We start from the raw sequence: 17,394 nt of genomic DNA on the forward strand, positions 1-17,394 counted from the left end.
CTACATAGCGGCTCATTTCAAATACCTTAAGGTTTTAAGGAACCATAAAGAAGACAACAGTTTTCTATATGTAGAAATGATCACGCCTGTAATGATATTTGGAAATGACTGATCTTTAGAAACCATTTAAAATAAAGTGAGCATGACTGGGTTATAACACGTCAAATAATTCAGCCACTTATCACTACTCACAGATATAAGTATATGTATATAACAATGGCATATGGCGTGTTTTTGTCATTCCCTACATGTCAGCGTAAGACATCACTCAGGCGAGTCAGACAGCTTTCATAAATGCCCAGTATAAACAACATCTGGCATTCAACTCAAGTGTTTCCAGTCAGATTACTACAGTATACATTACAGGGCAGTGGGTGGGCGGGTGGGGCGGGGGGGTTGGAGACTGAATAACTAATCAAGACGATGACATCGGAGGGGAGCATCAGTGTCCTTGACGTGGCCTCGGGGTAACAAACATATCTCCTCCTGGATGTCAGGATGTCAGCCTTCAGCACGAGTCCAGGTGCTGCCGAACAGGAAGCTGCCACCTCAAAGATATGCGGGCGGATAACAACCACAGGTGATTATTAAAACGATCATGCAAGCTGATAGCAACTCACTCATGCTGGGTGGAAAGAAGGCAGCGCCCTGCTACTGTGCGGGACAGATTAGGATGAATAAATCACCTGTACCGAGCCCTCCTGAAGCTCCCAGGAGAATGCAGCAATTCTGCTCAAGCATGACATGCCACAAACATGGGGGTAAACACACGCAGGAACAACACACTCCAGAAAGCCTGGAGTCGCTTTTACTGCCTCTGGGAATTTACTCAACAGCAGCTGATGGTATTTCACTTCAAGTTTTACTGAGCCATTAAGTGGCATGTTTCATCTTCGCCTTGATATTTTCGTACATTCAAGTGCAATCGCTCAGATTTTAATCTGCAAGTCAGTGTATGTTTATAGACAAACTTACATCAACTGCTTTAATCAAATCCACAGAAGAGCTTTCTCAAACTCTGAAATGTGTTTGAGTCACGCCTCATTTCTTTATGTTTTGCTAGCAAAATTGGAAATAGGTAGAGTGATTCATTGAAACATGTAGAAACATCATGGAAAGACACTATAAGAGGCAATATTCAGTCAATATTTGGTAAGACCACATTTACTCTTCAGCACAGCCTGAACTCTCTTAGGCAAGCTTTCTGGTCAATTATTTTAAGTAACCTTAAGGAATAGTTCTCCAGGCTTCCAGAAGGACATTCAAAGCTCTTCTTTGGATGTTGGCTTCCTTTTGTTCCGTTCTCTGTCAAAATGATCCCACGCTGCTTCAATAATGTTGAAGTCTGGGCCTGGGGAGGTCGGGAATGAAGCCATTTCCAAAATATATATTTTTTATGGTGGATCAAAATTAGACGGTACTTTTCTGCATTCCTAATTTCATCAGTTTTGACAAGATCTCCAACACCGCTGCATGAACTGCAGCACAAAACCATGACTGAACCTCCACCGTGCTTTACAGATGGCTGTACACATTCACTGTTGTACGTCTCTCCTGACCTCAAACTATCATTTTGGAAATCATCACTCCTTCAGACTTGTTACCACTAAACTTTCAGTCCAGGTCTTAAATAATTTTTATAACTCAACCCTTCCTTAAGAATGGCTTCTTGACAGCCACCCTTCCACTGAGACCACTTCTGATGACATTTTAGTGAACAGTAGATGGATTAACTGAACTTTGATGGAGATTTTGTTTATCTGCTGTAGTACAGGTATATAGTATAGTTGTCCAGTTTCCTAAAACTTTTAAAGATATGCTCCTCACCATGACGAGATATGCCAAGTTTTCCGCTAACAGCTCTTTGGGAATCACCTTGTTGGTGTAAAAATGCTATTTTATGCCTGTTAAACGTTATATTTAGCTTTTCTCATAACTTCGACTAAAGAAATGGGAACAACTCGTGTATTTTTGCTACAGCCTGCTTGTAACAAGGTCCCTAAAATTTTAAAAGTGGTGCTCCCATTGAGTTAGGTGCCTTTTTATGCTCATAGAACCAAAAAAAAAAACATTCCACTGAAAACATTTAGCTACAAGGACTGAAATGAAAAGGAGTGAAAAAGTAGCCAATGTCCACATAAAAACTTTGAACTTCAGAAAACCTTGGCAATTATTGCTCAAGACCTCTTAAAATTTACAAGATAGTCTGTCTCTTTGGAAGGGAAACTCTAATAAAGATGCTAGGTTATAAAATTCCTACACTGTACATGTCATGCCATTGTGCTTTGGGTGTATCTAAAGAGAATGTTTCTCATTGTGTAAATATTGCTCAGTGATGGTAAAAAAAAAAAGTTATCAGAAAGAAATGCTATAGACCAGACCCTCCAAGTCTTAAACAATGGATGGACATTGTGGGGGAAAGGATGATTTTCTCCCTAAAGTATAGGAGAGACACCTTTATCGCCTGTATGTCAACCTTGGGACAAAATTCTGAGAATATCATTTGTAACGATGTTTGCAGTATCCCACCTGTTTGTGTTCTTCTAGAAAAATAACAACTTTTCATTTAGCACGTATTAAAAAACATGACTCACAGAAACACCTGTCAAAACTGATTTTTAAAAAAAACAAACAACCTTTTTCCCATCTGCTGTCTACAAGATTATCTATGGTATGAAGACAGCTAAGTCTCAAATAAACATATGCACCACAGAGCTTATGCTTTTTTTATTGACAAATTTGGCCAAACTGACAAAGACTAGATTTGATTTTTTCCAAGTTTAGCTGATTTTTTACTCCTTGTTTTACTCTACACTGGTGTAATACATATTTTTCTAAAAAAATATTGTGAAATATGTCTCTCAACAGGTTATGTTGTTTTCTGAGATTTTGCTGGTGTACCCATCAACATAGGTTGGAGTCGGGCAACCGTGCTTAGAAATTTGACTTCTTTTTCTTTCTGGTTTTTGGAAATTAAGCTGACAAAGTTCTGCTAAAGAACAATACAGGGTAAAATTATCATCACTGGTGGCACGATAATAAGCCAATTTATCTGACATTTCTTACGAATAAAATAGCCTGAATAAAGGAAATAACCAAAAATCATTGAGCTGAGTTTTTTTTTTTTTAAATCTAAAAGCAAGTGCACAGTTAGACTGAAGCTTTCATGTGTCCAATTTCAGCAGTGCCCTCGCCTGTCAGTGCATTATACACCTCTAGCAACAGCATCTGCTCCCATCTTTCTTGGTCTACCTACAAGGGCAGGAGAGCGGTAGTAAGCCTATGGGGATGGAAACAGCACCTACAGCACAGGTCCAAAGGTTAAACAATCAGAAACATGTGCACTACATAAATATCTTCTCTGATAGCAATCACAGCAGGGAAAGCAGGGTTTGCATAAGGAGCTCCGAACATAGGATGTAACCTTAGATAGAGCAGGAGGGACCAGATGGGCATTCAGTGCATCTGCTGGGGCTAATGGAAGCAGTGGCAGCAGCAGTGGTAGCTTTGTGCTGGGGGGAGTTAGTTATCAGCCTGATGGCCTTATCAGCGCTGAGGGCCTCTATCACACATCTCACCTCTGGACTCAAACAAGGGGTCAGTACACAACGTCAGACTACCAGAAACCGGTTATCTCTCGAGGAAGCGGATGAAGAAAAAACAGTGGATGAAGTGTTTTAGCTCAGAAAGAGCAGCTATTAAACAACTTCTTTGGTCCTTGTGAGTCTCAAAGAACTCAAATTACAGCACGATTTTTTTTCTGTCCTCTTTTTGTTTTTTTTTCTCTTTGCTGGACCATAGCTTGTCTTGATACTGATCTCTCTGCCTCCTCTAGCTTTCTCTAGCGAATTATTCCAGATGTTTTGGATCTGTATCTTTTTGCTCCATAATCTTTAGTGTGTTTTGCTGTCTTGCTCTCTCCTCTGCATTCATGTATATCCTATATTAGTGTTGCCTCGTATTTTTTCTTTGTCCTTGCAGGCCTCTATACTGGGGAAGATGCTGTTTTTCTTTGGTTCTTTGGTTGCTTCTCTGATAATGCTAAAACTCATAGATCACCATATTCTTCTACATCTGTCCATACTTCTGGTATGCTCATCACTGGTCCCTGCTGTAAATTTAATATGGTGCTCTAAACTTTACATATTTCTACACTAACTTTGTAATACTGTGCTATGTAAAAAAAAAAATATATATCTTTTAAATAAATAAAGATTCATCTCCGTGCTTACAACGATCTTGGCTCAATAGATATGACGTCTCTTTGACTCTAAAGGTGAGCCAGCAAATTAAATCAGCACCTCCATTCTTGCCTTTATAATGTGAAATCTGCTCCAGTAACTTTTATTGGTGTACGTTTGTTTGCTCAAGGTCCACTTGATTGAATTTTTCAGGACTTGCAATTTCCACACTTAGAGGATTACCATTTCATACGCATATAAAAGCAACCGAATTTCAATCTTGATTCCTGTTCTTTGGGGCACCTTTTTCAGGGTCAATACATCAATTTATCTTACAATTTAAGTGATAGAAATAATATGCTTGGGCAAAACTGCGAGTTAGGAATTGTTTAGCATTCGTGGAGTTTAAGTTCCCTCTAATTAAATACCTGCTGCCGAAGGCCTTGAAAGCCTATTCTTTTAATCAGTGACGTGATTCTACATGAAGACATAATAATGCTGTTCATTTCATGAGATATTAAGGTATTTGTGCTTTACCTTCGTGCCTCTGCTTTATTATTCCAACTTAAAACAGAATGTGTGTGAGATTTCTTTTTTATGTGGCAAGAATGTAACAACCTAAGAATCTGATGAAAACACACTTGCGTATTTCTTGGAAATATGACTTGGTTGCCTACTGATTTCTACTGAATAGATTTTTCTTTGACTTTCTTTATTGTTTACATCTGCTTTATTAAAAAAACGGAACTTGTGCAAAATGTAAATACAAACCTTACATTTAAGTGACAGCAATACAAAGATAACACCAAATGATTTTACTATTTCTTCTTTTCATAATTCAGATGAGAAGGAAGTTTAGTTTAACACCTGAACCGTCTCGCTCGTCTCACCCCAACTGAGCCTGGTTCTGCCAGAGGTTTCTTCCTCTTAAAGGTGAGTTTTTCCTTCCCACTGTTGCCAAGTCCTTAATCATAGGGGATAATCTGATTGTTGGGGTCTTCTCTGTATTATTGCAGGGGCTTTACCTAACAATATAAAGTGCCTTGAGGTCACTGACTGGCACTACATTAATAAAACTGCAAAATTACCTAAGATGTCATTTAGACTTATCTTGACTAACTGGACCTGGTCCTGAGAGTCTTCAGTGACAAGAAATTATACCTGAAATCTGCTATGATAGACCTGACGCTTGACTTGGACTAAATCTGTCTTGGTACTAATTCTCAGTAAGGTTCTGCAATCAACTGGTGCAGCATAAACTTGAGGCTTGATTTGGACTTTTGTCTTGCTGAAATAACCAAAGATGTCATCTGAATGGTTACAAATGTTGCTCAAAAACCTCAAAACCTACTTCTTGGTCCCTGCTAACTGCTTTTATGTTGGAAATTTGCTATCATGTTTGTGCAACCCAGTATGGTTATCCTGGTGTTTTTCCTCTTGCATATTTCATAGTTTTGCCGCTGTCTTATTCTGTGGAAATTTCACTTCAAATAATGACCTTTGAATGGTGGTTATGTTGAATGGTGATTTTTCTGTCTGGATAAATGACTTTTTGTTGAAATGTGTTTTAGGAAAAACTTTTGATGAGGCTGAGACCAACTTCCTTTCAGTCCATCAATTTTTCGCAGCTTATTATCCAGTAAATTCAACAGACATTTGGTTGCAGGCGGTGCAGACAAAGGTCAAGAAAGCAAACAGCTTTTTTTCCCCCTGCAGTGAGCTGTTGAGAACAGTGACCATACCCTCCTGTGTATAATAAACATGCGAGCATTTGGCCTGCTCTATTTACCTCCTAATGAGAAACAAAGATCTGCTCTTGAGGGACTTGCATGCCTCAGACAATGAAAAACCCAGGGAGGAAAAAAACCTCTCAAAATAATTCAAACCATTTGTGCGCACAGGGGACATGAGATCTTTGAATAAACTGGCCATAGAAAAACTGAGACGATATTCAATATGGTATCTGTCAATGTGGCCATATTCCAGATCAAAATCTGCACGGCAGGCACGGCCCCCTTCAACAATAAGGCTACATGTATGCACAGATCCCATGCGATACGTGTTGCAGGGAAAGCAAATGAACCACATGGCTCATCTAGAAGGAAATACTTTGCACGTTGCATGACGACTGTAAATTAGAGAAAACAATCCTTTCATTCACTTCAAGTGGAAACAAATGGACGCTTTCGTTTCTAAAATAAGCTCACAGGTTCATTGTCCATGGAACAACTAATTAATTTGGTAGTACGGGTGAGTAGATTACGCTTGTTGATTCTGCCTTTGTCAGTTTCTTATCCAGAGAATAGGGGAGTCCTCCAAACGACACTGGAAACCATGACAGTATAGTCTGGACTGTCGGAATACAATCATGAGTAGACAAAGGCAAGTCCTCCCGCCAACTCTGTGTGGATAAGAGGATTGGAGATGGCGGGGGGGGGGGGGGGGGGGGGGGGCGCGAAGCAACCAGCCAAACTCCAAGCAGCAGTGATATGGGAGGAGGACGGGCATCGGGATTGTAAGGGCATCTGGGAAGCCCGCCGGTGTTCGAAGTTCTGTGAGTCGCTCTATAGCAACAAGCTGATATCCTGCACTCTCTCCTGCTGCGACAGAAATATACTCACCTCAGCACTAGCAGTACGTGGGCACTATTGATCTGCTCCCAGCGCAATATCTCCTCTTACATCCATAATTATTCTCCTTCAGAGAACTCCAATGTGTGCCCTGGCTGCACGACTGGCTGGCTGGCGGGCTTTCTATCTGCCCCCTTGTTAAAGATGCTCTATGGTCTCACATTTCACATTGCACTGCCAACGACCCCCCTCTTAACCCCGGCATTTTCAAATATTTCATGGTTCAGTCCCAGGGTTGGGGAAGGCGGCTACGGCACGGCACAATTACAGTGGTTAGTCGGACTCCTCTGGTGGAGCCATGCTGGCTCCTAAAGTACCATGACTCGCAAACAGACAGCCAGGAAAAACAGAGGAATGTCAGTGAGACCATTCTTCTTCTTCTTCTCCTGCGCCGAATGGCTCTCTCTGCCTGCGCACACACAGGACGACTGATGGCTTAACAGCAGCAACACTTTCTGTGATTGAGTAAAGTAGTTCCCAACCTCTTCGTCTTACAAATGAAAAGTTAGTTCGCAAACAGTAAAAGACACCTTTGCTCTTGGTTTTCAACTTCACCCTCAGTGCATAAATATTTGTGAACAACTGACATTAGCGATTCATTCTGCTCACGTTGCAATCAAATGGGTTAGAAATGTTTTTATATCTAACGGATAAACATCTGAAATGCTCATCAGTTCATTTTTTCGTGCTTTCATGCTGTTGAACTGGATGACTGTATTCAGGCAGATTGCCTAATGATGATCTAATCCAGAGGTTCCCGGTGTAAAGTTGGCTATACACCTCATGCACGCCTTTGCTGCAGTGTTTGTTATACCACTGAGATTTAAGCTCCAGTTATACTTTTGGCATTTACTTTCGGGCTATTCCATTCAGTTTCTTTTAACTTCCTTTTTTCCCCCTTTTTATTTCGTTCCGTTTATTCCAGAGGACGGTGGATCAATATGATGTAAAATTCCAAAAAAATAGAGCCATGCTTGAATTATTTATGTAGTTAGAGACACTTTTACAGAGGTGGAAGTCAACTTTGTAGTTTTTAACAATCTACATTATAAGATGCAGATAGAGATTTTAGGGTCTGATTACAAATGCCTAACCTTTAAGCCTGTGCACTTGGTCAAGGTTATTATCAGTTTGTTGCATGTAACAGGGAGTTTTGTCATGAGCCCTGGTTTTGTGTTACAGTCTTGTTTAGTGAGCTTTTTGTAAATCTTTAATTTTTGTTATAGGTCAGTGTTAGTTTCAGGAATGTTTTTCCCTCAGTGTTTCCCGTCTTGAAAGCATCATTTGGTCCTCCTGTTTCAGCTCTCTTATGTTAAGTTAATTTATGTTTCTGCATTTTTCCAATTAGTTTTGGTTCTTAGTTCCTGTTTTATTTTGACAGTTTCTTGTCGCAAGTGTCTTGTTTCTAGTTTTACTTCCCCCATCTGCTTGACTGGCTTTGATTATTGTCACCTGTGTCGCGTTACGCTACTGTGTCCACATCTCCTAATTGCGCTCATGTGTATAAATAGTGCTGTCTTCCCTGCTGTCTCATCTTCTTTTAACCTCACTCCTTCTACTTATTCTCTTATTTTGGACTTTTCATCATCTGACATATAATATCAACTTTTATTCAGTCAGTCTCTTGTCTCTACATTTGGGTCCTTATCTAGCAATTCATGACATTTCTAAAAAATGAAACATATCCACACACTTTTACATCTGGAGACTATCCCAGAGGACGAGAGACAGGTTACACCCTGGACTCCAGAGAACACAAAGATTCTCCATTTTTGATGACATCCACAGCGATAATTGATCGAAAATCACCAGTTATATATATATATATATATATATATATATATATATATATATATATATATATATATATATATTAAACAAAAGATCTACTTTAATCCGCTGTCAGTGTGAAATGAACATCTAGCATTTATGTAACCTGATGAAACATGAGACTCAGGAGGAAATGACTGATGCAATTAAAGCAAAGTACACACGACAATTAAGGAAATTCAACAGTGCCAACGTTTACATATTTTTTTTAAATCCAAGAATGTTTAATGTGATTTCTTATCCCCAGCTGCATGTAATAGTGATTATAGTAGTGAGAGAAGAAGAAGAAAAAGAAAACAATTGATTTCAATTGTCTTGGGTCTTGGGGAGGGCGGATGTATGAGGTAGTATTCAGGAAAAGAAAAAGAGAAAAGAAATAAGTAAAAAGAGCAAAAATAAAAGCAAGGCAGCCTTTGCATTTAGCCAATCATCACAGCTAATGCGGCTATGACTCATCATACAACTCACTGACTGTACGTCACACTGAGGGTCAATGTACTCTGGCGCTGAACGAAAGGCATGTGACTCATCACAGAAATAGCACATTAAATTAAAATTCAGTTGTGAAAGACACAAAGGAGAGCGGCAGCTAATACTTCATGTCTTTTCCTCCAATGACACATTGTGATTGTTCCGCTTCGCCGGCTTTAGAGATGGTTCTGTGTTCATCCTCCCAGTTGGCCTGTGGGGCCTTGTGAATAAACACATAGAGGTTAATGTCTCATGTTCTCCCCCCACCACCACCACCCTCGTTCTCTGCAGACAGCTCTGACAGGAGAGGAGAGAGAGAAGAGCCTAAAAGGAAAGCTGTTTCAGTAACACGCTAATCTGACTCTCGCATCTCTTTGTTTTAGGCAGTAGACGGCATATTTTCCCCAAGCTACCGTTGAGAAGCACATCTCGAGTCTGCTGTGGGTGAGCTGTCAAGGGGAAACTCTTTTTCCTATTCTTTTTTTTCTTTTTCCTCTTTTTTTGTGCAAAAAAAACACCCATCAATACCCTAAGGGCCCTTTAGTGAACTTGCCATCACCTACACATACTGACAGCAGAGAGCACGTACTTCCACAGTCCCGCATACGTCACTGAGGTGATAAACAGCCACGGGTCTCACCACAGAGATAAGGCTTCCAAGCAGTCTATCAAACAAACAAAGCCAGATGACGAATCTAGAGAGATGTTAAGAAATGACGCCGTATTGCCCATGTATCTCCTCTGCCACCCTTTTTTTCCATTCACACATTGACAGACAGACACACACACACACACACACACACTCACTATATATATATATATATATATATATATATATATATATATATATATACACACACACACACACATACACACTTGTACATCTACTTTAGTCTGTCCTGGAAAAATCATTAGAGATCCCCCCTTCCACCCCATGCACACACAAATACGCACAATGCATGTAGATGGAGAAAAATAGGGCTGAGAGCCAAAAGACCTGAGGGGCTTTTCATGACAATAACCTTCTGTGGAGTTGCTTGTATCCCTCCACCTAGATCACTGAGAGGTGCTGAAGGATGGATGGGAAAATAAGCAAGATAACCATACAAAATATTAGGCGAGGAACATTCGCACAAAGTACAGAGGAGGAAGAAATCCGTGTCATTTTGCTCTCATGGCCTGGAGAGATGGCAGGCTAAATGCTCTTTTAAAACAGCTTGAACATTGAAATGATGATGGCTCCTTTTGCCTCGGCGAAGCACATTAATACATAGCCGAACGCCATTTCCACTTTTGTTAAATGGCTCACCTATTGAGTATTCAATTACAATGGCTGTCTCTCGTTTGGAAGACGGGGCTGGGACCCATATAAATAAGCTCCCTCTGAGTGTGGAGGTGCAGAATGCATTGGACAGCAATGGAAAGCATGCAGAGCTCCTGTATGGGGGTGGTATATAATGTTAATGGCTGAGAAGTGAGGAGGTTGTTCGGTACTGGCTGTGGGGCAAAAAACTAAGCACATCATCTGCAGCACTGTTTTATTAAGGAAGCGCATTTTTAAAACATTCTGACAGGGGAAAGAGAAGCCGAAGCACACGGACTGATCTAAATTGAGAAAGCTGTGAATCCTGGCTAAAAGAAATATCAGTCAGGGTGAATAATTCAGCCTTGATTAATCGTTCCATTTGTCTATGATATGCCTAAAATGCCACAAAACAAATCCACCAGTAATGGTCCAGTCCTCCCTCCCCCCCCATTGTGTGGTTTATCTCTCATGCTCAAATAGCAAAAGCAAATTGTGGCTAATTTTATCGGCGAATCCACTGGCATGTGGTTTTTCCAGCGGTAATGATTCCCTCATTCGGGCCTAATTAACTGCGGCCATTAAATGGAGGGAAATGTAATGCCCTGGGTTCCATGTCAGGTAGTCAGAGGAGGACAGCACAGGAGGACTCAATTAGGCCGGTGCTGTTCCCAGGTTATCACACGACATGTTTGCCAATTAAGAGAAGTAGCGTCTGATGTCTATGCGCCTCTGCCGGCACCACCTCCGAGGTCCTGCCAACGCAGAAACCGCACTGCCCCCCTCCTCCTCCTCCTCCACCTCCCCTCAGCAGTGAAGGAACAGACACTACACTATGCCCCAAAAAGGCAGTAATTACAGGATGGATGGGAGACTGTTATATAAGCACGAGGCTGCCGATAGAGCAGGCAGGGCCTGCTGATGCCAGGTTTAAAACAAGTACCAGCAGGATCGAGTTATAGCAGAATTACCCAGGGTAGACTCAAACACAGACACATTTCAACATCAGAAGCTGGCAGGAGAGAAAAAACAAAACAAGAGAAGAAACAGAGGCTATTGACATGTTTTGAAGTCTGCCGTGTTGCAAAACTGTTTGGGAATTTAAAAATGATTAAACGTGAGTTGTGATCTGGCTGAAATAAGTTCCCAGTCGTGGAAAAATAAGGTGGCAATCAAAAACGATCTCGCTCAAATTTATTACATGTCATTTTCAAAACATGAGATCTTACAGCTGCTTTAAACATTTTTTTCCCCAAGTGAGACTAGCTCTGTATCGTGACTCAGTAAGTGTGGGAGAGGAAGGCAGAGACAAGCAGACACATTAGCCTTCCCTTATGGCACATTCTGCAAGGCTATAGGAGTCAGCCTGCATGATCCTGACTGTCACTGACTTGTTATGAAAGTATCGCGGGCTGAGGGTTATCCATCACATTGGGGGGTGGAAGCTGGGGCGAGAGGACGGCCGGGGGGGCTGGAAGGGGCAAGCGTGGGCGAGGCGGCTCTGTTGCCTGTCACTCACCATGCACCACTGCATGACCGGCAACCTTGTCTGGCTTGTGCACAATGGGAGGTCTGGGGCTCGACTGTATGAGCAGTCATTCCCCCCTCCCAGCAGCCAATACAGAGGTGAGGGGGAGGGGGAGCCAAAAGGAGTCAAAACACTCTGGACAGGCATTAGTCCTATACAGACCCTTGAAGATCTCACTGCTTGAGGCGGCTGAGCAGTTAATCAGCCCTCTGTTTCTTTTCACTGAAACTCTTATTTTGGTGTTCTTAGCCAGGTTCAATTTCAGAAAGCGAGCCCTGACAGAGTCTCCGAAAGATAATCTACTTCAACAAACATACATTGCAATTATCCGGAGTCATTAAATCGTAATGACTGGAGGTGTGAGCAAACTTCTTAAACAAACAGTTACAGTACCACCCACTAGAAAATACATAACGCTTGCAAAATGTACAGCACGGTTTAAGGAGACAGAATCGTTCCTCACAGCAATTAGGAAGCAAGAGAGAGAGAGAGAGGTGCATATGTAAAAGGGAGGTCTTATGTTGGGAATGGAAAAGAGGGGAAAAAAGCTGAAGTCAGCAATGGCAATAAATCCTCAAATGCTGAGCAGTTTCTTCCAGCTCTGTCCCGGTCTGCAGACCCCATCTCTAACCTGAAGACGGGGCTCTGTTTAGTAACTTTAGCAGTGGGGAGGCAAGTTCAGCCCAGTGAACATCCACTCCACTTCCCTCTGCTTTGCGCCTGCCCCCAAAGGTGCAGTTTGTCCTCAGAGTTAAGCTCGTCTGCTCTGTTAGAGGATACTTCCCAGCAGCAGCACACTCTGTGACTACAGCTTGACCTCAAATCACCTACTCGCTTCCACAAAGCGGAGAAAAATCGATAGATCAACTGGGATGGAATGGTGACGCAAGTGAGATGATTGATTAACGCGCTCGGTTTTATTCATCTCTTAATAGTGAGCGAGAAGTGAGACGTTAAATGGATACTGAGGAGAGCAATAAGTGGAATCAAAGGTCGGACACAGCCCTTTGATTTTACTTTAAACATGGCGACATATGAAGCACTCAGACAGGACGAACCCCCAGCGAGAGAAAACACAGAAGTGCGATAAACAGGTGTTATAGTTCATTGAATAACACTAAACTGTTTAAGCAGAAAAAAAGGCTTAAGTAAATAAATGATTGATATCTCCACACTTTCATATCTGAGTGTTTAAGAACATAGGTAGTTTATGTATAATATCTATATCAAGAGTATTATGCTTCAGTTTTTGTTCATTCAATGCTACTGTACTAAATCTGACACACGCTGTGGTGAGACAAAAAGGCTAAATGCGCAATGTTAGCGTGACTATGCATAAAGCGGAATGATTTCACATTTTATCGACTAAAAAACAAGAAATTGTTGCACAAGGTAAAATTATACATACAGGCTCAAATATATACCCCTACTAATATTTGGTTGAATCTTCCTTAGCAAACTGAACCTCAACCAGATGCTTTTGCTGACCCTCAACAAGCTTCTGGCTTAATTCTGGCTAGATATTTCACTGCTCAAGTTCCTCTAAATTGGTTGGTTTCTTGGTTTGGACCTAAGTTTTAAGCATAGTCCACAAATTTTAAATAGGGTTGAGGTCAAGGCGTGTGGAAGCCAATTCCAGATGGTTAATGTTAGCCTGCTTTATCCATTTCAGTTTGGGATCATTGTCCTTTTGGAAAATCTGATTGCCACCTAGCTGTTGATTTGAGGTCACATTGAAGGATTTGGAGGTAATCCAAGCTGTCATACATACTGTTACAATGGTGACCATATTAAACCTGGCTAAAGTGCCACCTTATGAGGTCAGCATTTATTCAGGTAACGTCTGTGAACCGAAATCTCAGGCTTCAGACTGCTCTACATACTCCCCATGTATGACGTCAAAGAGAAGAGGGACATCCTTACTATGGAAATCTCATTCAGGAGCAGCAGCTGTGCACTTGTAAACCTGCTGTTCACATCTCTTGTTTGCAAAGTGCAGCCAATCAAAAGAAAGGAAGAGGGAAAAGCAGCTAAATCAGCTTGTCTCAAAGCCAAATATAAGAATTTGTCAATTTCAATTGTAAAATTTGCAAAAACAAATATAATAAGCTGGAAATATCTGTCCTAAAGAGGCTTGAATGCACGTCTCGTTTCACTTACCGTCTCGTTGCCGAACAAGATGTCGACATAAGGCATAACCTTCATCAAGGGCTCTTTAAAGAATTGGCTGATGAATGGTGCCGAGAGGTTCATGCAAAAAATTTTGTTCTTATCGGAAGCGTGTCTTGCCACCTTGACGATCGACTCCGGGGACACAGTGAGGAAAAAACCCTGAAACAAGAGAAAATATTTACTACATTATAATTTCGTGGGTTTGACTGACATCAGCTAAATCAAACAAATTAATCTGTACAGTGCCTGCGCACAGGCAGAATTATCAGTGTTTTGACAACGGTACATAGGCCCAGAAATGACTGAACTGTAACGGGCTCCTGTGAAATGAAACACTTCCAACAGCTAATTTGTAGGTTTTGGATTCTGACGAGGTAGTTTTAGGGTGACATGGCTTGATAATCTTGAAATAACATAGCAGCCAAAGGGCAGGAAAAGGAAAAAAAGAAACTGCAGTGCTCAAACACTTATCTGAAATGGTTTCTTAGAACATAAGCGGAGCAACAAAGAAGAGGAAAAAGGACAGGAAAAAATCCATCCAGGACAAAGCCTGTGGCTGAGCTCCAAGGCTTGTACTGGAGGAAGCAACATGCACATATCCGATGATAGGGCGAACAAAAGTCTTGTCTGGACTCTCCTTACTTGGAAACAAGAGAGGCAGGCCCACTCATTGTGTGAATGAATACAAATCAGGTAAGAAAACACCTTTGTGTTTCAGGTGGAAACCTGAAGCGAGACTCTCCTGCAAGCCACACAAAAACACTCCTCCTTTGATACTGATCTTCTTAACCTTGTTTTTCAGCAACAAGCTGCTCTGTAAAACCACTGTGTCACAATAGGGGCAAAGGGGAGAAGGAGGGGGGGGGGGCAAGTTTCAGCTCATTGATACATTTAATCTTGCTGAAAAGCTTCCATTGTAGACTACAGTGCAGTTCTCATTAAAGCACTATGACATTTGCAGCAATAGAGGAGCGACCTCTATGAAAAAGAACAGGGTATAATACCAGTGAATAGAGGGTGACTGTGTAGTCAATCAAATGTACAAGGCATTACAATGCAGCCGTGCTGAGGTGAATTTTTTTTATTATGCATTCATGTGTCATTCTGCTCTCTGGCCAGACATTTTTGTTCCTCTGATGAGCTTGTACGTCCTGCGGGCGTTTTTCTCGGGGGAAAAAAGTCTTCAGGTTGAGGCTCAGGTCATCCTGTGGTTGCTGGGTCACAGTACCATCTGTCGAAGACTAAAAAGGTGTTTTCAATGGGTCCGCCGGCACAAAAAGAACTCACTCTGGGCTAATGGCCCATCACTGACCCTGACATTTTTCTTTTGCGGTGTGCCAATGTGTCAGAGGAAGGGGAGATTGTTTTCTGACACAAATGGTCTTTTTTGGTAGTTGAAAATAAACTGTCATGGTTACCGTAATGTTAACGCTGATCAAAGGCCCGTGGCTCGATCAAATATCCCGAGGGGTGGTGAACTTTAAAAGCCAGCTTCTCTAATCACACACTGGCTCTGTGTAATTTACTTCTAACCTCAGTACCACTGCCAGTGCTATTGCATTAAACTGCTCAGAAATGCAGCAGATTAAGTGATGTTTGAGTGGATTATAAGCTTGAAATACTAAAAAAAACAATTTATACTTATTAAACCTTCAAGTCCATTTTGGTGCTTTGGATAAACTTTAACCTCAATGCATTATGTTAATTGTCTAATTAGCACGATATGTTTATTAATATGTTATTAATGCTATACAGTTTTCCTAACAGACATCTGGTTAGGATGTTTCAGAGAAGAGATGTTTCATGGGCTATGAACAGCACCTCAGTATGTGAATGTAAACAAACACATAGGAGGAAGAATAGGTGACAGGGACACATCGAGATGATGACAGCCAGGAGGAGAAAGAAGCCTTCACTAAAGGGTGAAGGGTGACTACTGGTATGAACTTTGTTTAACTGGGTGTCTGCATAGCCATTTTTATTTCTGAGAAAAAGCTATTAGGAGGAGCGTGTCAGGCTACATTTCACTGTGTGTTATACTTGTATAACTATGCATGTGACAAATAATAAAGAACCTTGAACCTATTAGTATACTAGTCTGGTAAAAAGTGTAATGTTTATGTAAATTATTTATTACTTTGGGTAACAGTATATATTACTGTTACATGCACACACAGGTAGATCCTAGGGTCCTTGCAGGTTCTGATCTGCCTAGCCACCACCTAGCAATGGGCGAAAATGACTCACTTTTTTTGCATTTCTGTACCTAAAACGTTCTAAAAACATATAATTTTTCATTTCAATGCAATAACATCTCATTTATACACACAAAAGCTGATATATGCATGCCTTGCAACCATTTAGCAATAGGCTAAAATGACCCCTTTTTGTGATATTTGTTTTATGCATGGGCATGTAAAGCAATCCTTGTGAATTAAAAGCTCAATCTGTGGAGGCTTTATTTTCCACTCTTGACTACCAAACTCACTCTTCAAAGAGCTGTAGCATCCTTAGTCTTAAGCATGCGATTTAGCTTGGAACACAGTAGCCCCTTCCTCCTATTGTTATTCAAACCTCCTATTTACGAGGGGCAGCCAATCAGAAGAAAGATGGCTTAAAGAGAGATTGGCTTTAACAAAGTTAAGCTGAGGATCAGTATAAGATAATTAAGGGTTATTTTAAACTATGGCTCTTAAAAGCTTCTCTAGCTCAAAAATAAGAACAAGTGGCTCTGAAAAGATCAGTCAGATAGAGAGTGAATGGAAAATACATCAGACCACCCTCCTGAAAAAAGGAATTAAATGATAGACACACAGACAGATAGATGATCTAACTCCGCTCCAAACTACAGGAACCCTGCAAAACAGTCCAACATAAACTATAATAAAGTAAAGCAAAGGAAAATAAAGAGTTTTTATGTAGTCTTTTAACATCTGTCAAAAAACTCAGCTTTGAAGAACAAAAATCCACTTAAAATATTATATAGTGTACATTATATTGCAGGAATCCTGCTCATAAAAACCATGTAGGTCGTTTCTTCCAAACGACACACCAATCTTGTGGCTTGCGGGGAGAAAAAGTCAGACTTTGAGGCATGCAAAATTCCAGTTATCATCAGTAGTCTGTGCTGACTACGCAACGGGAGAAGTTAAGTCTTTAACACTGCGACGCAGATCGTGTATCACGAATACCAGATCTAGTTTCCCAGGTGTCAGAGAGCTCTGTGAAGTGGGGTGACGATCACATTTCCAGGTCAAGATGATCAAAGTGCTGGGTACA

At 41.0% G+C, this 17,394-nt stretch overlaps 1 protein-coding gene across 5 annotated transcripts in view; it reads right to left on the minus strand.

Moving 5' to 3' along the window:
• LOC309713405 (adenosine kinase-like) overlaps positions 1–17,394 on the minus strand; it is a 127,229-nt gene that overhangs the window by 26,561 nt on the left and 83,274 nt on the right. For all 5 annotated transcript variants that reach the window (XM_082545023.1, XM_082545025.1, XM_082545024.1 and 2 more), the window contains one exon: positions 14,104–14,274. In XM_082545023.1, coding sequence (XP_082401149.1) covers positions 14,104–14,274 — 171 coding nt within the window. The remainder of the gene's footprint in view (positions 1–14,103; positions 14,275–17,394) is intronic.

Source organism: Aulonocara stuartgranti, assembly GCF_965226115.1.
Source record: "Aulonocara stuartgranti genome assembly, chromosome: 8".
Taxonomy (NCBI): Eukaryota; Metazoa; Chordata; class Actinopteri; order Cichliformes; family Cichlidae; genus Aulonocara; species Aulonocara stuartgranti.